Source organism: Erpetoichthys calabaricus, chromosome 13 (genome assembly GCF_900747795.2).
Source record: "Erpetoichthys calabaricus chromosome 13, fErpCal1.3, whole genome shotgun sequence".
NCBI classification, from domain to species: Eukaryota; Metazoa; Chordata; class Cladistia; order Polypteriformes; family Polypteridae; genus Erpetoichthys; species Erpetoichthys calabaricus.
The window spans coordinates 144830399-144855677 of record NC_041406.2 but is presented as its reverse complement, the minus strand read 5'-3'; the positions used below and the strand labels follow the sequence as shown (position 1 = coordinate 144855677).

Genomic DNA, 25279 nt, shown 5'->3' with positions numbered 1-25279 from the left:
TCGACTTACAACGTTCAAGATTAATTGGTTAAATTCATTTTTGTTTTGTTTTTTTTCCCAATTTGAGCACAGGCAGAGAAGTGACTTGTTGATGGACACACAGTGTGAGTAGTGGGATTCATACCCACAACCTAAGGCTTTACCACCAAGCCACACTGTTCGTTGTGTTTTGCGTGGGAAACGTTTAGCCATATTGAAAAATGTGCTAAAGTCACATCTCTGCAATTTTCTTTTCTGGAAGCTGTCGGATCTTTCAATATTTTACATTTTTTTCAAATGACAACTGAAAATTTAAAAGGTGTTTGTCCAGTTATCAGCTGTTTATATCATTTGCTTAGCTAAACTATAATGTAAACAGGGCTCTACTAGTTGTTTTCTGAAAAGTACAACTTCTGCTGGAAGTTCAAAAATGGCAAAAATTGGTTTAGATGAGCGTTTCTCAAACTATGGGTCACAAGTCACTGTTACATTTAATGGCAATGGATCACAGGTGGTCCATGAAGTGGGTCACACTCAGGTTGACTAAGCAATCGACATTGCTCTGATGATTGTCATATAAATCCATCGCTTTGATGATCGGTGACCCACTCAGACAATCAACAAGAAATGTGTCTCAAAGACACTTAGAAGGGCAAGATAGGGACACAATAAAAAAAAATAAAAAATTAAGAAACGCTGGCTTATACCTCACAGGGCTGACGCACATTAAAATCGCTTCATTTTCATTTTATTAATAATTTTACATTTTGTTTAATTTAAAATAAGTAATGAAATGTCACAACATTTTTCTGTTTTCCTATTGAAGGACATTTTTCAGTGCAACTTGCAGAATTTGGTTTCAAAGGCCTACAGAAATGAAACTGATTTGTAGGCGGAGACCTGCCGGTACAAATGACAATAAATGACCGATCTCTATTGTCATCCTCCGGCCCTGTTTAATTTTGTGTGTCATGATAAAGATCCATGTCACGTCTAATGTTCACGTTCCTTAATCTTGTATTTGCATTAAAGTATTTTTATTTTACGTTTTATAATTTCCATACAGCTCTCTTTGTTAGGCCATGCCATCTTACTTCTCCATTTTCTCAAGGGAGGGTCAGCTAATTAGGCAGATGTGTTTGTTGCTATTTATTGAAAATATTTCAACAGTTTTCGAATGCCTTGGTTGCAGGAAGCTTTGGAGGCGGAGCCATTCTGCAGTTGTCAGGTGATGGATTTGACAAACAGCTGTCGGCCGTCTTTGTGTGTAATACTTCGTGCGTCGTGGATTCACTCAGGTCTTCGTCCACCACTCTGTACTGTGAGGTGCCACTTTCTAATGGTAAGTTCACTGGACGTTCTGTTTGCTCACACTGATTCCCAAAGAATTTGTTCTCATGAACTTCACAGCCTGAAACGGATCTGAGCCCACCATACAAAGCTCTCGCCGCCTGTGTGACATCCACATTGGTGTTGCTCTGTGCTCACACTTAAATTTTCATCACACACAGCTGGTGTTATAATGACCTGTTTCTCTTTCATTTATTTTTTGTTTTCCCTGTGAGATCTGAGCACATGTCATACATGCATTATGGGGTTTTGGACCTCAAGGAATATGATCGTTACTTCCATTTTTGCCTCATGCAGTATTTGAAAGTTGAACATCAATAACGTCTTATCGTGACACCATTTTGTTTATGAGTCAAGTGTCACTATTTTTAAGCGACTGCATCCGCCATTGCCGTAGTGATCGTTCCTAGAGTCACAAGGGGAGTTCAGCATGTGTTACGTTATCCCGAGTGCCTGATAAAGCTCGGCATATTCTGTTTTGGATCATCCGATTATTAGAATTCCAGGGAGGTGTGTGTTGCCTTATTCTGATGAGCTCTTCCTGGTTACAACCAAATATTTTTCAGGTTTTCAAGACTTCGATTTTTGGTTTACATTTAAAACTTGACATTTGGTGGTCTGTCTTTTCTGGTTACGACCCTTGCCTGTTTCCTCGCTCGCGTCTCATCTCCCATTCCCGCTCATTTCAAAAAATCCCAACTGTCGAGTCCTGACACAGCACATCCGGCCCTTTCGTTAGGCCCCTTTTCATGGTAATAACTCTCTGGTGCTCAGTGCTGTTAAGACCACCTTCCCTGCAAAAATTAATTGGATTAAGAGGATTAGAGAATTCTGTGGTGGGTTGGCACCCTGCCCGGGATTGATTCCTGCCTTGTGCCCTGTGTTGGCTGGGATTGGCTCCAGCGGACCCCTGTGACCCTGTGTTCAGATTCAGCGGGTTGGAAAATGGATGGATGGATGGATGGATTAGAGAATTTTACATTGTGCTGTGTAGAAATGAGTTTTTGTATTTGAATGCACCAAAACATACATTGCTTTGCTCTTTTAAATTTGATTCTTTACAGTTTTAGAGTTCTCCTTTGTTCCAAAGGCTCCTGTTAAGTCTCCAAATCGACATGAATGTGCTCTTTGAAGGGTGGGCATCTCCTTCAGGGTGTCATAATACAGTTTTGTTATTCATTTTGTTAGGAATTGCTGGTACTTTTTTCGGATTCCTTTATTGATGTCTTACTCGGGGTGTTGGATTCCAAATATTTAGTTCATTTTTAGGAAGCCCAGATTAAGACCCCCACAGGCCGCTGGGTGACATGGCCCCTTAACAGAGAGTTGATCGTACATCTAACAATGCATTGTGTGGACACCCGGTTGTTTATTGTGCAGCGGTCTGTATACAAGAGACTGTATTGTTTCGTCAAAGGGATTATTCATGAAAAGGCCCTTTCCTTTACCGTCACAGGCCTCTGGGTGCTTACCCAAAATGCCGTGCTGGTAAATCTGCCTGATTTTTACTACTAAAATTGACTTATTGCAGTTAATGATAATGCCGTTTATGTTTGTCTTTGACATGGCCATTTTGTCTTGATTGTCATTGCCTTACTGTAGACACATTGATGGTGACGTCACAGGCGCCATAGTAGAGAGGTCGATTGTTTCAGTTCCGCAGTATTCAAGTTTGACTCTCTGCAGTTATCTACAGTTGTTTTCTCAGTTACGAGCCTTCCATGTTTTTTGTTTCTTTTTCTTTTTTTTTTTGATGCACTCTTTCAAATTCCGTCTCACAAATTTTTCCAGGCAGCGCAGAGGGCATGAACTCACAAACAAACTGGCATTACCATCGTCTGCTACAACAGTAAAGCACCATTTATATTCAAATGACGACGTGAATTGTCATGCTTCTGCCTTTCCATTAGCCCTGTGCATTGGAATATCTGACGCGTTTTTGGAAGATTCTGAATTTAATAAGTGATCTGTTTGGACTGAAAAATAAATCATGAAACCATAAAATCTTAAATTTTGACAGGCACAGGATCGAGCCAGGGCTGTGACGTGACAGTTTACAATGGCAATAATTTGGTGATGTTGTCAAATGCCTTCACTTATGAGTCATCGCTGACCCCTGTGGTTACCGCCGTGACTCCAAGAAGAGGTGGCACTGGAGGTGGCACAAAGCTCACCATCACCGGCTCTGGATTTGGGTAAGCATCTCAACGAATGGCTGACAGTCTGAAAAAAGAGACATAAAAAATGGCCTTCAGGCATTGAAATGCAAGGCAGGTGGGATTCAGTCCTTTGCCTTTGTCAGTGTTTTTCCCGGCATCACTAGTAGGCTAAATGAATCACGTCTTTATGAAAAGACATACCTGGGGCAATTATGGGCATTGAAATACAAAGCTGAGCCCCAAACCCCAGACCCAACTTCACAAGGACAGTCGTGGGTTCAACCAAAGCCTATTTTTACTTTTCTCAGTTGTGAACAATCCAATCCAATCCAATGCACTTCTTTTTCTTTTCTTTTCTTTTCTTTTCGTTCCTCCTCAGCTCTTCACGACTCCCCAGGCAAACTGGATGGCTCTTCTTTAAATCTGACCTGGAAGTACTTTCAGTGCCCACACCATTGTCTGCAGGAAGCACTTCCTGGCCAGGCAGACCACCCTGCAACAGGGCATTCATCTCCTGATAGCTTCCCCTGGCATCCCCCACTAAACCCAACAAGGAAGCCCTATAATAATAATCATCATCAACATCATCATCACATTTACATAGTGTTTTTCTTGTTAATCAAAGTACTTCAGTGAGTGAGGAGCCACTTCAGACACCACTAATGTGTAGCATCCACCTGGATGATGTGATGGCAGCCATTTTTTGTGCCAGTATGCTCACCACACATTAGCTGTTAGATAGTGAAGGGGTGAGAGACAGTGAGCCAATTAGAGGCAGGGGATGATTAGGGGGCCAGAATGACCAGGCCATGGTGGGTCATTTAGTATGGACATCAGGATACACCCTTCTCTTTACGAAGGATGCTCGGGGATCTTTAAGGATCACAGAGAGTCAGAACTTTGGTTTTTATGTCTCATACAAAGGACGGTGCCATTTTAACAGCACAGTGTCTCCACCAGTGCACTGGGGCATTGGGATCCACATTCCACATTCAGAGCACAAGGCCCCGCCAATACCTCTTTCAGAAGCAACCCGAGCTTCTCCTAGATGGTCTCCTATCTATGTACTGGCTGGGCTTGACCATGCTTAGCTTCCTCCAAAATGCCTGTGGTATGGCTGCTGGCTGCTGCTCTGTGGGTGCCCGTATAGGGGCTCGCCACAGTGCCCAGTGTATGGGAGAATGACCTGCACATGGGAGGCAGTCTCCCACTGCCCCACATTTCTTCTGAGACTCCCAACCAGGAACGTGACTGCTGCCTATTCCCGGGCGGGATGCTTCTCCACCCAGATTGTTCATCCATTATGTTGGCCTCCCAGCCAGGTAAAGGTCTTCCATCTATTGCTGCTGTAGTGTCAGTCCCACTGCACCAGCTGCTGCCATACCCCTTAATGCCCACCACCTAGCTGGGAGGGGGAATGTCACATTTCTCTCCTTGACCATCCATTATATTAGGATCCTGGTCAGGTAAGGGAACGGAGCTCCATCCCACCTGGGATGCCAGACCGTTCATCACATTTTACACTTTTTAATTTTATTACACAGTACAGGCTGCTCCCTGAAGTACATTTCACTGTATGTTAATGTGTGTGTACCCGTGACAAACAAAACCTCAATCTAACTCTACCTCTTGTATTAAACCTCAATTCAAATGGAATTGTAGTGTCCAGCCAGGACAGGTCCATTTTTAAGAAGGTCCAACTAAAAACTTAGCGGTGACATTTGAAAAGGAAAGTGCAATGCGTTCAGAGTTCTCATGTGTGCCACTTCTCCTTGTTGTTTTTCAGTTCCGACATTGATAACGTCGTGGTCACTATCGCCAAAACACCATGTAATGTAACATTCATAAATGAAACTGAGATCATCTGCATCACCGATGGCCAACCACAGTCTCAGAGAACCAAAGTTAAGGTGAACGTTGGCGGCAATGGAATCGCAAAACTGGTAAGTGTGATGGAGGAGCGTAAAATGTCTCAACGAAGCCTCTCTGGGGTACCCACACACAAACTCCAAAGAAGAAATCCCACTGTGCCTTCGGGTTTAACTTTGGGTGACAAGTTCTGATGAGAGAAATGATTAGAGTGCAATCGAACCTGCAGCAAAATCTTCTAAGCAATTTTCTGCATAAATGGTGTTTCACAACCAGCGATGTTTCGTGCATCAGCACTTGTATTTTCATCTCATCTGCGACTGCGGGCAGCAGCGTTTCTTGCTTTGGGGAGTTTCCTGCTAGGCCTGAAGGGCTTCCTGGGTTTATGGTGTGTCAGGGAATTCGGAATCTGATGTGGAGGAACGGGAGGAAGGGCAAAGCTCGGCTGGAAGGCGCAGGGATGGTGGAAAGAGGAAGAAAGAGAAAGCAATTCTATTGTGCCATATTTGGAAGAAAAAGACCTTTTGGAAGGAATTTCCTGAATATAAAATGCTTGGGATTGTTGTGGTATAATTGTGTCTGGGGTTCTTAACGTATGGGCACAATGGGCAGGGACCCCAATAGCATAGGGACCCATGATGTAAATGATGCCTATGTATATTTCTGTTACGCTGTCAAAACAGGGGCCCCAATGCACTACTTTGCCCTGGGGTCTATGATGCTGTTAGGGTGGCTCTGATTGGCACCCCCTGCAGGCCATACTGTCCTTTAGTGGACGCAGAATCATTAATGTTTGGTCAATATAGAGCCTGTCATGGGGAGCAGGGAAGAAAACCCAAAGAGACTTGGAGAAAATGTGCAGACTCCACACACAGAAGATGACCGCGGCTCAGGGGCCTGCACCTGTGAAACAGCATGATGGCCAGGCGGTCTCTAGTGTGACATTCTGTGAGTGTGTTCTGTTCTAATTACCTTCTGATCTTACAATCTGAATCTGACAATCTACTGTAAACCCTTGGTGTGATGTTTGACGATGGCCTCAAATTTGATAAGCAAATGAACTCTGCTGTTAAAGTTAGTTTCAATCAGCTGAAGTCAAAGTCAGTCTGTTTCGTTCTGTAAATGATTCTGACAAACAAATTGATGCATTTGTCTCTTCTCGGGTTGACTACTGCAGCTCATTATACTCTGGAGCTAACCAGTCATCCTGTTGACACATCCAGAGCACTGCTGCCAGACTTCTAACGGGCACACGACAATGAAATGACTTCACACCAGTCTTAGCTTCTCTCCACTGGATTCCTGTTCGCTGCAGGGTCGAGCTTAACTTGTACTGTTTGTTTTGAAGTTCCTGAATAGTTTAGACCCCATTTATCTTAGTGACCTGATACATCCTTACTCACTGACCAGAAGTTATTGGACTTGAACTTATAGGGGGGGGGGGGGGGTGCTTTTGAAGTAGCTGCCTCTAAGCTTTAGAAACGTCTGCATTTTTAGATGAGGTCAGCATCAGCTTGGGTTACTTTTAGATAGAGTGAAAGGCACTATATAATAGATAGATAGATAGATAGATAGATAGATAGATAGATAGATAGATAGATAGATAGATAGATAGATAGATAGATAGATAGATAGATAGATAGATAGATAGATAGATAGATAGATAGATAGATAGATAGATAGATAGATAGATAGATACTTTATTAATCCCAAGGGGAAATTCACAAATTTAAATTTCACCTCAAAGCTTTTCTTTTTACCTTAGCTTTTTAAACTTTGTATTTTATTTATACTATTACTTATACTATTTATACTTTTCATTTAATCAGTTTTGGTGTACTTATTTTATCTATATATGTATTTGCTGTACAGCACTTTGGTCAAATTCTATTGTTTTTAATGTGCTTTGCAAATAAAATTGACTTGACTTCAGTAGAAAGCCTGTAACCACCGATCCTCTGGGTCTCTGCAGGACAACGCTGATTTCTTTTACATTGATGTCTGGTCCTCTCCATACACATGGGGTGGTGAATCCCCACCGGACGACGGATCTTTTGCTGTCATCACACCAGGGCAGACCATCTTACTGGACACCAGCACAGCCGTCCTAACAATGCTTCTCATTCAAGGTAAGCTTTCAAAAGCAGGAGTCGGAGCAGGGAGGGTAGACAGGAAAACATGGAGCAGGACAAGGGCACGGCATTAGAAGGCCCCAGCAGTAGATAAGAATCATATGTGCCGATGCCAGTGTGAGGAGCTGGGCACCTCCATAGAACAGCATGGCGTTTGAGTTCAGGATCATCCATGCAGGTCAAAAAGCAGAGACGCCACTTTATGAAGTAGCCTGGATTACAGGACATGGTTTTGTAGACAGTATCTCAGTTGTTTTGTATTCTTATTTCATAATGTAGTCATTTTTCCCTGGTTGTGAGTTTGGTCAGATGTTAGGTTTTAACTCGCCCCATTCTAATATAGCCTCACATCTCCTAACCAACGATGAAACAGCAGCACTGACTGCAAATTAATGCTTTTGGTCTAAATGACCAATTTTATCTTTATGATATAAAATAGTACAACGTGCATCTTCAAACGAATGTTGAACCTCCGCTACACATGACATCTTCACAATCTGGACTGCCAGTGAGGAAGACCTCCACCATTTTTATAATGAACTTAATTCTTTCCACCCCAACATAAAGCTGAAGCTGAATTTCTCAAAAACAGAACCACCGTTCAACCCCAGGATAACCCCCTTGTAACTTCTGTTTTTCACAAACTGACGGACAGACTGACCTACCTGAGAAGTGACAGCTTCCACCCCAAACATATAAGGCGCTCCATTATTTTCAGCCAGGCAATACGTTACAACTGTATCTGCTCAGACCCGACATACCGGGATAAACAACTGTAGGAGCTCAGATGAGATTCCATCAGACAAGGTTATGCCCACAAAACAACAGACACAAAAATGCAGAGCGACTGCCATATCCCAGAGACCACCTTCTGGAATTTAAGAACAAAGACAGCAAGAACCGCATCCCCCTTGTTGTCACCTACAATCAACATCTTGAAGCACTTCAAAAAATTATAGAAGAACTTCAGCCAATGCTACACAATGATGAAACACTGAAAAATGGATTCCCAGAACCTCCCCTCCTGGCATACAGACATCCGCCACACCTACAGTGACTAATTGCCCAAAACTCCCTAATTGAACCAACAGAAAATGACACATCTCCCTGCCTACAGAACAGACAAGTCCTTACATTTATGATACTGATTGTGTAGTTATACCACACTGTCGACTAGAACATCGCATAAAGAGATCGTTTCCTGCAGATCATCTAATGTTGTCTACCTAACTCTCTGTATGAAATGTCCCGACACTGCACTCTATGTGGGAGAAACTAGACAAACACTCCATCAAAGCATGAACTTCCACAGGTTCGATATTAAACATGGCAACAGAGATGTTCCTGAAGCAGACATAGACACTGTGAGAGGGTCTTTAAAGTCACAGGGCTTATGGGCAACTTCAGAACACAGCAAGAGAGAAAAGAATGGGAAGTGGAACTCAGGCTAAAACTGAACACATTACAACATGGTGTACATAGAGACAAGAGTTTTATGGCCAGAGATGAGGATTGTTGGCACCTCCCGGACAGACAACCTGACTGTAGACCCACATTGAATTGAAAAACTCATCAGAAACTTCCAAAGACTTTGTTGGAGAGTCATCTTATCCAAAGATCTTGACCAGACATTGCTCTCCTCTCTTGCTTAATGAATCTTAGCCTGGAGAGGTCTGTTAATTTTGTACATCTAAGATGTCTCACTTCAAGGTTTTCCAATGCAGTGTCCATATAAGCACAGAGAACTCCAGTTTCTGTATTCCATGTTGCCTGAAGAAGGGGCCTGAGATGCCTTGAAAGCCTGCATATTGGAATCTTTCTAGTTAGCCAATTAAAGGGGTCATTTTGCTTGACTTCTCACTACATTTTAACATCTCACTACATGATATAAAACAGGTATAAGTTACTGCAGTAATTGAGTTAGTAATTGACTTGTTATCGTGTGCACTGCTCAGGTTTATATACCCGTAGAAAGCAGTAAGAAATGGTCACTTGTCATCTGTAACCCCAGAGGTTAATGTTTTAAAACTTGTGTGTGTTTTTTATAATAAAACCTCAGGGGTTAGGCAACCATCTTAGTGTGTGTTACATGAATAATAATTTCATATGCAGCCTCAGAGGCTAAGCGCCACTCTTCAGCTTGTGCTTCAGAATGAAACCTCAGAGGCTCGTTAACTTAACGTGTGTGGCATGCAACTCAAAGCTTAACTTTAAAGGAATACTCAACAAACTGGAATATTCAGATGCTAATAAAATACTGTTGCATGAAAATGTTTTTTGTTTTATATTCGAGGTGGAACTCTGGTGTTTGATGAGGTAGACCTCGAGCTGAATGCAGAAAATATCCTAATTGTGGATGGAGGCACACTGCAGGTATGTAACACCCATCCATTTTGTAACACATTTTCTCCACTACTGCAATGCTTCACAAACTGTGGGCCCATGGACTCCACCAGGGGAGTCTCGGAGTTAGTTGTTTTATTTGAGAATTCTAGGAGCTGAAGGGGAGCGTCTTGAGGGATTTGAGGATCTCGAGTTCCTAGAAGGTTAGATTAAAGTCTCCTTTAATTTTCTTTCCCAGCAGTGCCCCCCTTTTCCTCCCTGTGGTCCCCTCACTTTTTCATTGAGGAAAGTGCTGTTTAGTTTTTTCAGTTCACTAAAAGCAGAACTTTGTCTCATTCTAAAAGTGAATCAACATGTTTAAAGCCCTATTTAAATGAGATTAGTTTTACACCAGGAGGTAACCAGAGCTGACTGGCACTCATCAAGAATTTTTATTTTAATTGTGTTTTCCTCTAAATTTAATATACTGAGCTTCCATGAGGATCTTTGTTTTGGCCTGAAGGGCTTTGAGAGAAGGTAGTTTGAGAAGTGCGACACTACATGGTTGAACGTAACTGGTGTTGGATAAATGGATGAGCAAAGCAGCGTGTGTGAGGACTTACATGGCCATCCAGTCGGTTCAGCGAGCCTTCAGTCTACAAGGCCAGAAGTTTATGGAGTCTCAGTAAACAATGCCAAATAAAGAAGACTCTTTTGGGTAATGTTGATGCACCTTATTGAAGAACGGCAACTGGTCCCACAGAATTGTGGTCAGTTTCAATTGAATGTCAAACTGATATTTTGCCATGCAGGAGAGAAACATGACAGCATAGTGGTGTTTACTGGCGCTTCTTCCAATAAATCAATCCAGTCAAGTGAAAAAGTAAGAGATATGTGGACAAATTAAGATTTAATCTTCATTTAAATAGTAATGTAAATGAATGTGGTGTAATTGGGGAAAACAAAACAATCAATGAAAATTTGACTTTTAACAACTTATTCACTTGGAAAATGAACGGATATGTCAGGTCCATCACTCCGTCCAAGAGTTGGTATTGTCCCCTCACATCAGCATTTGCCAAGAGGAGATTCACACTAGCAAATCACACCAAAGCGATTACAAAAGATTATCTTTTAGTTATCTTTGTGAATATCCACCACTTACGACAAAAAAAGGAATGTGAGAATCCGCTTTAAATATCATTGCACACATTGAGATCAGACGTTGTGACATTCAGGAATGTAATGGCGAGTCACGTCAGAACAGGCATTATTGAAATTTTTAAACACTTTGTAAGCCAAGATGGCATTGCAGGATTTTCAAAACACAACAATAAGCCTTGAACACAAGTATAAACCGTATCTAGAAAATGAAAGTAAAACTGAATTCCCCACAAGTCCACATCTTAATAAAAATGTACAACAGGCAGAAAAGATGAATAAATGTACATTAAGCTGACATGTTTTGTATTTGTTGATGCAGGTTGGAACTGAACAAGCGCCGTTTCAGCACAAGGCGATCATCACCCTGTATGGCCATCCCCTCTCTCCCGAACTCCCACTCTACGGGGCCAAGACGCTGGCTGTCAGAGAAGGGACGCTGGACCTCCATGGTAAATCATTCATACTCTCAATGTTTCCAACATTAATTGTCGCCTTATGTTAAGAAAACATATTACTATTACAATTGGATTAGTGTATTTGTGTTGATTTTGATATGTTATTCATCTTTTGTCTCAATTTGTTATTATGCTTATCATTATCATACTTAAATCATTGGGTGGCCATTTTCTTCTGTATTTGTTTTTTTATGGGCACCTCCATTTTAAAGCTAATGGTTCTTATTGGGCCTCCGCAGGATTGTCAAAATCATCATTTGGATGATTATATCATTGTCTTATGAATTCCACGTCCACAATTCTCAAAGGAGGATTCAACCCTTAAAGTAGGCCTTTCCCCCATAACTGAGATTCAGGCTTGTAGCCTGCACCCACAAAAAGGCCAGGCATATTAAGCCCTAAGAGGGAGAGTGGGGCAATAAAAACCCTGGCCATAAAGAAGTCAAGATAATATCTTTTAATTACTTACTACTTATGTCGGGAGCAAATTTACCTAATAAATGTCCTCGAGGCCATCTCCTTTGACCTTGGTGACTCTGGGAGGAGTTGGAGTGGGGCAGCAGGCGCGTGTACGTGCGTTAATTTTCACGCTGACTGGGATTTATGTAGCGGAAGAACGTGGAAGCTGGCGTTCGCACAGATTTATGCATCTGGATTTTTTTGTACGTAAGCACATTTCTGCTTTTTTGCTTACGTCATGTTATAGTGCAAATTCTACGCATGGCTTTATGCATGAGGCACCAGGTGTCCGGTTTAGGATGAGGTTTTTCCTTTCAAATATTGTCTTTGGGAAAATTAGAATGTATAACCTGAGGCAGTGAGCGCTTTGAAGTTAATGTTGATACTTCAAACTGAGAGAAAATAGTCTGGCATTCTTTTTCACTGTATCTTGATACACAGAAGCCCCAGAGTTTGATCAAAGTGGTCTTCCTCTTTTCAGGTACACCCGTTCCATTCACTTGGACCCGACTGGCTGAAACCGCTGAGGCCGGCTCGACCACCGTGCAGCTCCAGAATCCTGTAACATGGAAAGCTGGTGATGAAATTGTCATTGCATCCACCGGCGACAGGTAAACAGGAGTACTAGATACCTTCAACTCAAAGTACGAGGATAAATTCAAAAGTCATGGTAATTTGAAAATTACGCAGTATCCAGAACAGATAGAAGCTGACATGATACAACACGTTCTCAGTGGATTATGAGTAGTTGGAATATGCACGGTGCAGCGCCCTGCCTTTAGTCTAGGTAAAGCCAAAGTCAAATGAATTTGGACGCTGCACTGTGGGATTGCACCATTGTTGAAGAACGTGCCATAATGAGGTTTCTTTGAGTGAAGCCTGCTGAAGTTCGCCAAAGGACGTTGGCTCAATACAGAAGTGAAAACATCACAACTCAAGATAAAGTCTATGCATGGGTAGAAAGGGTTAAAACAGGAAGAACAAGTCTAACCGATGACCATCAACATGGTGTGCACAAGTCCACATTGAATGCCTTCATCAGAAAACACTGTTGCTGCACATTTGGGTATTAGCTATGGATCTGCACGTACCATAGCACATGAGGACTTGGGCTACTGCAAAGTTTGCCCAAGATGGGTACACAAACAGCTTACTGATCTGCACAAGCAACAGCGCATGGAGGTTGTGACTCAATTCCTCAAACAATATGAAGAAGATGCAAGTGTTTTGGAGCGGATTTTCACCAGAGTTGAGACATGCGTTCAACACTGTGAGCTGGAAAACAAGAGACAAAGCATGCAGTGAAAATACCCATTTTCTCCAGTAAAGAAGATATTCAAACCTGGAAAATCATGATGACCTTGTTTTGAGACATTTTCAAGGAAGATGAACAATCAGTGACCAGTGCAGAATACAGTGCTATGCTTAGAGAAAAACTGAAACCTGCAATTTGCGGAAAAAGAACAGGAATGCTGTCAAAAAGAGTCTCGCTGTTGACAATGGAAGAGATTAAAATTGTAAAAGAGAAAGGCAAAAACAAAGTCAGGGTCCTAAAGACCTCAACCAACTGGTTGTCTACCTGTTTCTGGGTTTTTGTATAGTGGAGTCTGTGCTGGCTGTCCAATCTGATGAGAAAATCCTCCTTTATCTGAGATCTTTCCATATGTAAGAGTTCAGCCTGGTAGTAGAGCAGTGGCACAAAATGCCACATCCAGATACCAAGAAGAGAAACAGAAGAGAGGAGGGTTAGTAATAGTTTAAAAATATTGTGATATTTCTCTACAAATGTCTAACAAACAAAGATGAAGTGTGCACAGCTATTCAGCAGCTCTAGGCAGGGTATGCCAGACTAAAGCTGTGAGTCTTCAGCCGGATTTAAAAGCTGAGACTGAAGGGGCTTCTCTTAAAGTAACCGGCAGATCAGTCCACAGCTTTGGAGCCCTGTAACTAAAAGCTTGACCTCCCACTGTTATTTTATTAATCCTTGGAATCTTAAGCTGACTGTCACCTTGAGATCTCAATGTGTGCTCAGGTTTGTAAGTAATGTTGTGTTTAGATAAGTAATGAGGAGCTCAGATAATTAAGCAGAGAGTCTTGGCCATGTAAGGCTTTATAAGTTAAAAGGAGGATGTTGAAACCCTAAGCTTATGAAAATATCAATTTTTTTTTCAGGCTGAGCCAGAATGAAAACGAGCTGATGGTAATTGAGTCCATATCCTCAGATGGAACAACGGTGAATCTGACCAACCCCCTCATGTATACACATTTAGGAGTTTCTGTCAGAACACAAGACGGACAACAATTTGAAGCGAGAGCAGAAGTTGGACTTTTAACTCGTAACATTGTCATCCAAGGCTCAGAAAATGTCGAGTGGGAAGACACCATACCACCTTGTCCTGATGGATTTGATCCTGGTATGTATTTTACTGTGTACTTTATATTCTGCTACTAAGATTATCAACTATTTGTCTTTGATTTTTAATAGTAACATAATATTGTAGTCCAACATGTTCAGACTATGACTAATAAAGTTATGGAAAGAGTCTCTGGTCTCAGTGCTGATGTACCACAAGTTAGCGTCAACCATCACTCCATTCATCTGCTAACCAATGTGGTAGCAGTTGTTGTAGTCATACTACAGTCACATGTACAGACACCTGTAAAATCATAAGTTACATGTTCGACCAACATACAACACATCACCAGTCACGTGCACCGTGATAAACAAGATTGAGCCATCCCTTAATACAGTCAACAAATTACTCACACAAAATTGAAACTAATTTCTAACAATTATTTGTTTTTCAAATTTACTCCAACACACACTTTTTTATGGCTCATTGAATGCACTGACTTGATTCTTTCAAGTTCAAACAGAATCATTACCTGAGGGCGAGTTTCATGATTCACATTCATTTGGTTTGTAAATCGAATCCTAACCTAAGAATGGGTTTTACGATTCTGGTTCATTTGATCAGCGAACTGATATCATTACCTGAGAACGAGTCTCCTGATTCTCAATCATTTGATTAGTGAACTGAATCATTACCTGAGAATGAGTTTCACAGTTCTCATTCATTTGGTTTGTGAATTGAATCATTACCAAAGAATGAGTGTTATGATTCTGGGTTATTCGATTTACAAACTGAATTATTACCCGAGGACAAGTTGCATGATTCTGGTTCATTTGATTTGCAAACGGAATCATTACCTGAGAACTAGTTGTACAGTTCTCATTCACTGAAAAGTCTCTTTCGTGTTGTCTTATGTTAATCATGCATTTTAACTGTGTTGTCCTACTTTGTGTACTGAAAGAGGACAATGTCATTTAAATTATCAGCATGGTAAATATATAATTTAATATATATAATAATAATGTATGCGTTATTAAATTATACATTTGAAATTTGATCAGAGTGGAATTCAGCCCCTAACCAGACCTTCCACACAAACTCTCCTTGAGTCCTATTGCTAAATCAAATAAATCAAATCAAATGATTTGAACGAATCGATTCATTTAAAAGGGGCGTTTAAAAGATTCAAATCAGTAAAGTGAATCGAAATGCCTGTCACTAGTACTGGGTGTACTGGGTTCAATGCACCAAGCAACCCAGAACAGAAGAGCAGTCTGTCATTGAGCACACAAGTGCACAGTTTAGCACTGCCTTTTAACCTGCATTGTATGCCTTTGATTTGTGGTAGAAATCATAAGAAATTGTGTGTGACATGGGCAGAACCTGCAAACCTGAGCAGCAGCACTAACTGCCTCCCTGCCACATCACTGATCTTTGGTAAATTCTGGCTCAGTGTTTAAACCGTAATGTCTAACTGGAACCCACTTTGTACTTCACAGGAGAATTTGCTGTGCAGACCTGTTTTCAGGGAAAATATGGTGAACAAATTGGCAGTGACCAGTTTGGTGGGTGCATCATGTTCAGCACACCTCAGCCTAATCAGAACTCTGCCATTGGCCGAATTGAATATGTGGAAGTAAGTCAGCTGCTCTGCCACTTTAGGGGCTATTTGCAATGATGCAGTGATAGGCTGCTGGGGGTTTGGTTTCTGGAATTTGATGATGTCACTCACGGGACCCTCTATAAGCTGCTTCCGCTTTCATTGTGTACTCTGAGATTGTGGGTGGCAGCTCTAAAACACTCTCCATTCTTAATGGCTTGGCTTTCTAGGATTTCTGACGTCATCTTAATTTTTTGACCCTGGTTTTGTCTAGTGCCCTGGTTGACTTCCCAGTTTAGACTTTTTCCTGATGTTTCCTTGCTAATGCTTCTGTCCTGGTCAACTTTTCAAGGTGACCTACAGTTTTTCCAGTTTCGACAGAACATTCAGAAGCAATAACTGGCTTCTAATTAAGGAATTCGATTGAAACACTAACTTCTACATCCACTGCGGCCCTCCAGGACTGAATGTGAGGACCCATGAATTTCAAGATTTTTAGATCTTGTAAGGCCCTGAGTTTGTCCAGTAGGATCCCAATGGCCAGCATCTCTACTACTACTATTGATATCTCATTGTCTGAACTGCTCTTCCTGGTGAAGGTGGCGGTGGCAGAGTCAGCAGGTCAGCCCAGACTTCCCAGTCCTCATGTACAGATTCTAGGTCTACGTGGGGGAAGTCCGAGGAGTTCAACACCCAGCTGAGAGACATAAAACCCCCAAGTAAGTCCAGGGACTGCTGCAGGGTCTACACCCAGCGGAACAGGTCCAGATCATCTCCACGAGATGCCACCCTGATGGAATCCCTATGACATGCCCAAACCACCTCAGCGACAACATTAATATCACAACAAAAATGGTCGTTCTAATAAAGAATTGCTCAGTAGGTGTTCCATTCTAATAATTTCACATTTAAAACAAAATGTTCTTCCCCATCCTTGCAGGTATATCACGCTGGACAAGCCTACAGACTTGGGCGTTACCCTATAAACTGGCACCTCATGGGAGACCTTAAATTCACCTCTTATGTCAGAGGCTGCAGCATTCACCAGACGTACAACAGAGCAGTCGCTATGTACCAGACCTCTAATCTCTTAGTTGAGAGAAACGTCATCTACGACATCATGGGAGGCGCGCTTATCTTTGAAGAAGGCAGCGAGACAGGAAATGTCCTTCAGTACAACCTGGCAGTGTTTGTGATGCAGAGTACCAGTCTCTTGAACGACGATATCACACCAGCTGCCTTCTGGATAAGCAATCCCAACAACACAATTCGGCACAACGCAGTAGCTGGAGGAAGTCATATTGGCTTCTGGTATCGACTTCAAGACAGCGTCAGTGGAGAACTGCATGACGCTAACATTTGTGAGAAAAATGAGATACTAGGACAGTTTTATAACAACTCTGTTCACTCTCAAGGCTGGTATGGATTGTGGATTTTTGAACAATATTACCCAATGCAACAAGGGTACTGCTACTGGAATAATCCCCAGCCGGCTGTTTTTGACTCTCTGACGACTTGGAATTGTCTGAAAGGAGCCGAGTGGCTCAACGCCGGAGCACTGCAGTTCAAGAATTTCCTGATGGTGAATAACGAACTTGCTGGAATTGAAACGAAACGACTTCAAACTAGCTATGTTACTGGCTGGGGTGAAGCGGGTGGTGCCATGATCATGAATTCCACTGTGATTGGTCACTTGGATGAACTCGGCCTTCTGCCCGGCAACTGCACTCAGAGGGGAATTGTACTTCCATTAGATGACGGACTGACTGTCGCAGGAATTAAATTTATCAACTTTGACCGCCCAAGCTGTGCTGCCATTGGCATATCAGCGATTGATTCAAGTTGTGGGTACAACAGTTGTGGAGGCTGGAGAGTTAAATTTAGTGGAGTTCAGTATTTTAATGCCACCAACAAGGCCGGCTTCACAAAGGAGCATGAAGCAGCTCTGATTGACACTGACGGGTCTCTTACAGGTAAGCATTTGGAGTGGTGTGTCTTCTTAGAACCCTCACCATTGGGTGTATCTCATTATCTGTGTGGGGATGACAGGGCATACAAAGCATCAGATCAGTGAGAAACATTTCACAGATACAGCAGCGTGTCTGAATATACAGACGGAGACCCCTAAACATGTGACCCATTAACATGCTTAGTTAAACCCTTAGTGTAGCCCACTCATGGTCACATAAACACTCAACCTTCAAGGTGAGCAGCCTCTCTGACACGTTAGAACCACCAACGTAAGTGAAGTCACGGCAAGCCAGAGCTGGATGGCCTCTCACTGGCTTCAATGATCGCCTCAGCTGTGACTGCAGAATTCTACTGTCCACGGATACTGTGCTGCAGTCTGTACAGACATACTACAATATTTTAGTTTTGATGTTTCACATTGAAGACAAGTGTTGTAGACAGCTCTAAAAGGCTGGTCCAAATCTATTGTTGTGAACTCACACCACGAACCATTTCAGTTGGCAGGTTTGCACTGTGGAGAACTGCCGGTGGCCAGTCATGACCCTGAAGCTCCACAGAGAAGTCACTTATTATAATTGTCGAAGTCCCAGCCTCGGCCGAGCAGATACTGCTTCTGAACACTGAAATCGGAAGTGATGCCTGGCGATGTCAGCCTCCAGCATATGTGAGTTCACAACTGTCCACTGGACGTTCACCACAGTGCAAATCTGTGAGCTGAGATGGCTCATGGTGCGAGTCCACAGCAATGCACAAGTATTGGATGAGTGGATGGTTGCTGTGAGAGAGGGGGAGCTCAGCTGATGTCACCAGAAAGCGCTCCACTTGCAGTTATTTAGATGCTGTGTCTGTGTGGACTTGACAAGGAGTTCCTCTGTTAGCTCCTGCTGTATGGAGTCTACTTCTGAGTCAGATGTCATGGGTCTGAGACGGACTCCCGGCAGCTCATGATCTGTAAACTTCTGTGCATCATGGGACGAGTCCAAAGTGATACTCCAGAACATAAAGAGTTAAACCGGAGCGTTGTCAGGGCCGTCAGAAAGGCCAGCAAGACAGACAAAGTCCCAACAATAAAGTTCAAAAGGAGAAGGAACAATCGTGGGGAAAAAACAAAATGCAAAAGCAGAAGGTCCTAAATAAGAGCTGTCAAGTAAGCCAGAAATTAGGGTTGAAAACTGATACTAAAAAACATAGTTTCAAAAAAAAGAAAAATGCAGCGGACTAAAGATGGGATGTGTGGGATTTGACTTGAGACTTTGCAGCGCACGACTCCAGTTTAGTGAAGCAGACAGGAGCAGCTGGTCAGGGAGTAACAGCCGGGATTCAACGAAACTTCACAGCTGAAGATAAAGTGGACTGTTTGGATTGCTGTCTTGTCTTGGGTTGGTTCCTCCCACCCCAGGCTACTGAGGTGGGCTCCAGTTTCGAGGACCCTATATTGGAATTGACAAATACATGAATTTGCAGCTCTGGTTCAGAGTTTGGCCTCATTTGTGTTAGCTGAAGAGATGAGGTGAGACACTTCTGAAGACATTTCTACTACTTTAAACCAGTAAAACTTTATCTTTTGTCATTTGCAGGACATGCTAATAACACGGTGATACCTTACAGCGCCCTGCTAGACCCTTCTCACTGTCGACTTCGAGTGCCGGAGTGGAGCACGGGCTACACTGGCTCAATCTGTGACTCCACTGTCTCTTTCCATCACTTGACCATTTCGCCATATTGGTATTTATCAATGCCTGTGCTCCTGTCCGACTCCTTTGGTACAGTAATATTTTTATTATCTCTTTAATGAACAAAGATATGTCAAAATGTCTCTATAATTTGTTTTCTTAAGTATGTTGGTTCAGAACATTGTCACAAAAATGACCACAAGACGTTGCAAAGGTTTGGGGAAGTCACCCATATAATTGTTCCTGGCTGAAAAATCGATTTATCAAGGTTAACATGTTCACATTACAGAGTCCAAAATAGAACTGATTCTCTTGAGACAAGATGGCAGCTTTAAAGGCCAATGGAGGAAGTGATGTCATCAATACCGGAACCGGAAGTGACGTCATTGGCTGCCCTAGAGCCGGGCGGGATTTCCCTAGAATGGTCTGCAAAAAGATAGAGAGGGAAAATTAGTGCACTTTGCCACCTCCTGGTCTGGCATGGAATCACATGTATTCAAGCCCTTCACTTGTCTCCTAAACACACGTGTGTGACAACATCCATACTGATGTTTGAAATGTTTACATCAGGGATTTTAAAAATATTTTCTCATGAGGACCAGAATATTAAATATTATACCCAGGTTAAACCAAATAAATTAACAAGGAAAACAACATGAAATATATTACCAAGTATCAAACTGTTCTGATTTTTTAAAATTTTACAGTGAAGTTCATGAGAAGTCAAGTAAAATGGCACCTTTTATTGGCTAACTAAAAAGATTAATTTACTTAGCCAATAAAAAGTGTCATTTTGCTTGACTTCTCACTACATTCATAATGGCTTACACGGTACTACACCCTAATACTACAGTGAAGTTCAGAACTGTGAAATAACAATACATATAAACTTTAAGAATTAAAATATTCAAAAAGGAAAACGTCAAACCTAAATGGTTTAAAGACTGCTAAACTTACAACACAGAAAGGAGCAAAAATGGAGCAGAAGACCATAATTGTTATGACTGGGAGTCCCACAGTATAAATGCATTTCCAAAAACACCCACTAGAAGGGGAAATCCTATCAAAAACCCCGGCTAGTGACAAAAAGAGCCCTGTAGAATTTCTATAAAATAAAAGATTTATTCTTCACAAAAAAAAATATTAAAGTAGCTCCATAGAGCACAAAGATACAAAATAGAATTGCCTAAAACAATAAGGTAATCTAAAATAAATAAAGTCCCAAGACAAGAATCCAAACAGTGGCCAAAAGACAGAGCACACAGGTCGAAAATCCAACAATTTACAATAAGCACAGGAGAAACTCAAAAACTCAGCAAAAGTCCAAAGTCATTCGAAATGAACCACCTTTGGATTTATATGGTGGAGGACAGTTCTTGGCAATGATCGGCAGGTGGTCCCGTCTCTTGGAGAACCACCCACAAGTCACATTGAACATAACAATGGCAGCTTATACACATTGACAAAACCAGACAATACAATACAATACAATACAATACAGTTTATTTTTGTATAGCCCAAAATCACACAGGAAGTGCCGCAATGGGCTTTAACAGGCCCCCTGCCTCTTGACAGCCCCCCAGCCTTGACTCTCTAAGAAGACAAGGAAAAACTCCCAAAAAAACCTAGTAGGGAAAAATGGAAGAAACCTTGGGAAAGGCAGTTCAAAGAGAGACCCCTTTCCATGTAGGTTGGGCGTGCAGTGATTCACATGAACAGCATAAATTAAACAAAAGAGACCCAAAACATGAATTTGAACCCCACGCAGCTGATGTATAACAACAGTAAAGACACTAATACCACTGAAAAGAAGTAGTGGCCCGGTAATTCAAACAGCCTTCGGGTTCAGCAGCCAACCGTTTTCAGCATCTGAGGACTGTGACCCGTAAGTGAGCTGATTGCACCGCTACCCGCGCCTCAGTTTACATTCAGTGACATGTCTGAAGAAAAACACAAAAGGACTGAAAACAGTGACAAAAGTACGTGCTGTACCGTATGTGGTTGTGATGGCTGATTTCTAAGTAAAAAATCAAGTCAGTAGATAAAAGTTACAAAAGCTTTTATGAGATTGTTCGCATATGCAGAATCGCCATTAGGTCGAGACCACTGTAACCTGAGACTCATCTGTGTATATATTTGTGAATTCACTAAAAATGAAATGGGCAATTTTTCGAATAATTGGGGCCTTCTATCGACTATGAATAAGTTCAATGCCCAGAATAGTAGCTCCGTGTTACTTTAGGCAGGAGTTTGGGTGAATGCTCAGTGCTGTTAATGTGGACTATTCAAAGTTACACACCAAATGCTCCCTCAAGGGAGTCACAATCAGCAGGCCCATTCTAAGGTCTTCATTGAATGTACTCAGTTTTTATTCCAACAATGAGCACATACAACGATACCATAATCTAATAAAGGAAACAAAACAAAGAAAACCATATAAAATAAAAAAGACTTATAGAGAGACAAAGTGCTAATCCCATTGAAGCATTCTGACTGTAGCACAGAGGGAACAGGTTTATAGACATCCTCACTGGATCTCCTACAGTTGGTCCAGAATGCTGTTTCAAGGGTCTTGACTATGGTAGATCATTTCACAGATTTCTCACGTCACTCCCATCCCGCTTTCTTTGCAATGGCTTCCCATGAAATTCAGAGTTCATTTTAAAAACCTGCATCTCACTTTTACTGCCCAACATGGTCAAACTCCTACCAGCATACATGACTGAGCTACTGAAGCCTCACAGATACCACAGGCAGGTCTCTGAGGTCTTCTGGTCAGGGTTTGTCAGTAGAGTCCAATGGCGGTGTGGTTGACACCAGTGGTTCATAGCCTGTATCCCCTCGGGACTGACCCAGTTTTTCCTTTGTAAGTTCACTGACAACCCAAAGACAGCAACTGAAGAGCAAGGGGGAATCCCCCTTCGGTTTGTAAATGAGAAAACTTATCACAATTTACTGTTGATCCCTTCGGTGGAGAATGGGGGAATGGGGGTGCGGGGTTGCTTTACGTGTGCTTGCGACCCAACAAGAGGCATTTGTGACCCTCCGATGGCAATCCGCGCTCCACCCAGTGGTCAAGAAAGGCCGATTTACACCACTCCAGCCGACACTAGCCATTGTGCATTGTGATCTTAGGTGTTGTGTGCACCTGCTCAGCCATGTAATGCCATATCACACACAAAGGTCCCAATGGACGTTTCATGAGCTGACGTTGCTTCCATAGGCAGGTTGGAACTCTATTGTGAGGGATACCACAGAGAAGTGGCCATTTTTATGACCTTCAGCACTCAGCGGCCCCACTCTGGCACTCTGCGTGTTCTACCACTTTGTGTCTGAGCTGTTGTTGCTGCTCCCAGGCTCTCCCACTTAGAGTTGACCGGGGCAGATCTAGAAGAGCAGAAATTTCATGTACTGACTGATGGCAAAGGTGGCATCCTATGACAATGCCATGTTTAAAACCTCCAAGCTCTTTAGTAGGAACCAATGCTTGTTTGCTTGGCTATGTGTTTGACCTAATGCACATGTTAACTATGAAACACCTGAACTCAATCATATGGTGGGGTGTCCACATACTTTTATCCATAAAGTGTATTTAAAAGGAAAAATGCCCACTTTCTGGTGTCCAGGAGATGGACCTGCTTTAGTTCTGCCCAAAACTGCACACATCACACAGATAAAGCACCTGATTAAAATTCAGATGATGCTTGGATGTCTGGGAAACACGCAGCCAGATCCCGAGTGGGCACATCTAATGTCCACACTATGGAAGTGGACCTGCACTGCTTGGGGCTTGGGTCAGCTTTATGTGCTGTTGATAAAAACAAAAATCAATCAATAAATAAATAAATCTAACAACTGAGGGTGTGTCTTCAGCCCAGTTCAGTCTATGAGTAATAATGGTGCCGAGAAGTGTGCATGAACATACAGGATGAAAAAACATCTTTGGTTGCTTTTATGCGGAGCAACAGCCGCACTTGTGCTCTCTCTTCTTGTTATAACGCTGGCTCTTCATTTTTATTCAAGGTACCAGTATTGTTTCTGGCTTGGCGCTCATTCCTGATGGGCAGACCTTTAACTGGACATTTCAGAATTTCCCAATTTTAGGACCCACCAACATCTGGTTGTATTGGGCGAACTTCTACGGATTTAAGGTAAGTTGATGATAGCCAAAGAAAGCTTACATTAAAAACTGTTGATTGGCAGGTGTTGTGTGGCTCCTCTTAGCATAAGCATAAGCATAAGTGAGCCGTACGGGAGATGCTCCATTTAGTGGACAAAAACGTTCCAACTGCAAATATTCCACGAGAAAAGGCCAAGTCAGCATTCCAGCTGTTTTCATAGCCTAAAAAGACATTTCAGAGGAAAGACACAGAGAATGCAGGTCAAAGCTCACGTCCCATGGGAAGACGTGCCTGATGATGGGTATACCCTATGAATTGAACACTGCAATAATAATATCTTATTCATACTTCTCCATTACAATAACACATCCTGTACATTGTAACATTGTTATGAATATTTGTTTTTAAAAACACATTTAATTTAATGGACTTTCAGCTTTAATGGATACCCCCTCTGCCCAGTTAGTCTACTGAATGGAGGGTCCTAATGATAGTTCAGATCATGGTTTTAAGTAATGGATCCTAATAAAAGTGACTGTGGACCTGGAGAAGCAGGGGGCCTCAAGAGGAGCTGTGGTATTGTATGAGGAAGTCGGGAGTGGCAGAGAAGTACGTAAGAGTGGTACAGGATATGTACGAGGGAAGTGTGACAGAGTGATGGAGGTGGGATTGTAGTGAGTTCCTTATAAAGTAGGATGAGGAGCCCGGCACTGTTTCCTCTAGGGGTCGCTAGCTCCCTAGTTGGAATAAGTTATTTTTTATTGCGCCGTTTTAAGTAACCCAAAACTATATATATATATATATATATATATATATATATATATATATATATATATAATGTAAAAAAAGGCTATATCCCTCCCATAGTGATACGACAGTAAAAAATCACATAAGAGAAAATAACTAGCTTTCTTTAATGACGATTTATGCGGCATAACAAACAAAAGGAAGCCATGACAACACTTTGTGTAGTGTTTGTCATTTTTCGTCCCTGCGCTGAAAGGATTTTCAGGACAAATGATGTAATCTTCCTTCCATCCATCGGCTTCAAGGTATTTGGCTACTATCCAAGTCTTTTATACTGGTTTCTCCATGCACAGGCCCTTACTGAGGTTCCAAACAAGGGAAGTGGAGGATTCAATTTCATCTCTAACATACAGAAATAGTACAATGCCCATTTTTGTAGTTGTACCTTTCTCTCTTCAAATGCTTGCCTAGCAGTTCTAAATGCTGAGAGCCCCTGTCTGCTAACTTTGGCCTGTACATGTGAGTGGATTTATAAAATAATTTTTCTACAGAGCACAGTGACATTAAACTTATATTCTTATTACGGGCACACACGAAAATCTCCTACTCTTAGGAAAAACTATCAGGAACTGAACCAGACGGAACCTTAGCCCCAATTTGATCCCCTCAGCTGGAGATATTCTTTATGGATTTATAAAAGGAAATAACTACCCAAACAATTAAGTTAATTAAACACACAAGAATATATATTGTAATCAACCAAACAAAACTATAAACACTCTTCAAGCAATCCTTCCCAAATCCGGAACAACTAAACAAATACTAATTAATATGACAACCCCCTTGAACCCTTCTATAATGCACTCCCCAGAAAACGGTGGAACAGAAAAGAAGGAAAGAGAAAAACAAAAAGGAAATATGACC

General features: G+C 41.9%; 1 protein-coding gene across 1 annotated transcript in view; it reads left to right on the top strand.

Annotated features, from left to right (window-relative positions):
* Window positions 1-25279, top strand: part of LOC114641883 (fibrocystin-L-like) — a 98490-nt gene that overhangs the window by 24625 nt on the left and 48586 nt on the right. The window contains exons 14-25 of the mRNA XM_028790906.2: window positions 1172-1321; window positions 3350-3524; window positions 5275-5431; window positions 7330-7486; window positions 9783-9862; window positions 11295-11424; window positions 12371-12500; window positions 14062-14303; window positions 15743-15879; window positions 16784-17816; window positions 19392-19577; window positions 23511-23638. Of these exons, the coding sequence (XP_028646739.2) occupies window positions 1172-1321; window positions 3350-3524; window positions 5275-5431; window positions 7330-7486; window positions 9783-9862; window positions 11295-11424; window positions 12371-12500; window positions 14062-14303; window positions 15743-15879; window positions 16784-17816; window positions 19392-19577; window positions 23511-23638 (2705 nt within the window). The remainder of the gene's footprint in view (window positions 1-1171; window positions 1322-3349; window positions 3525-5274; window positions 5432-7329; window positions 7487-9782; window positions 9863-11294; window positions 11425-12370; window positions 12501-14061; window positions 14304-15742; window positions 15880-16783; window positions 17817-19391; window positions 19578-23510; window positions 23639-25279) is intronic.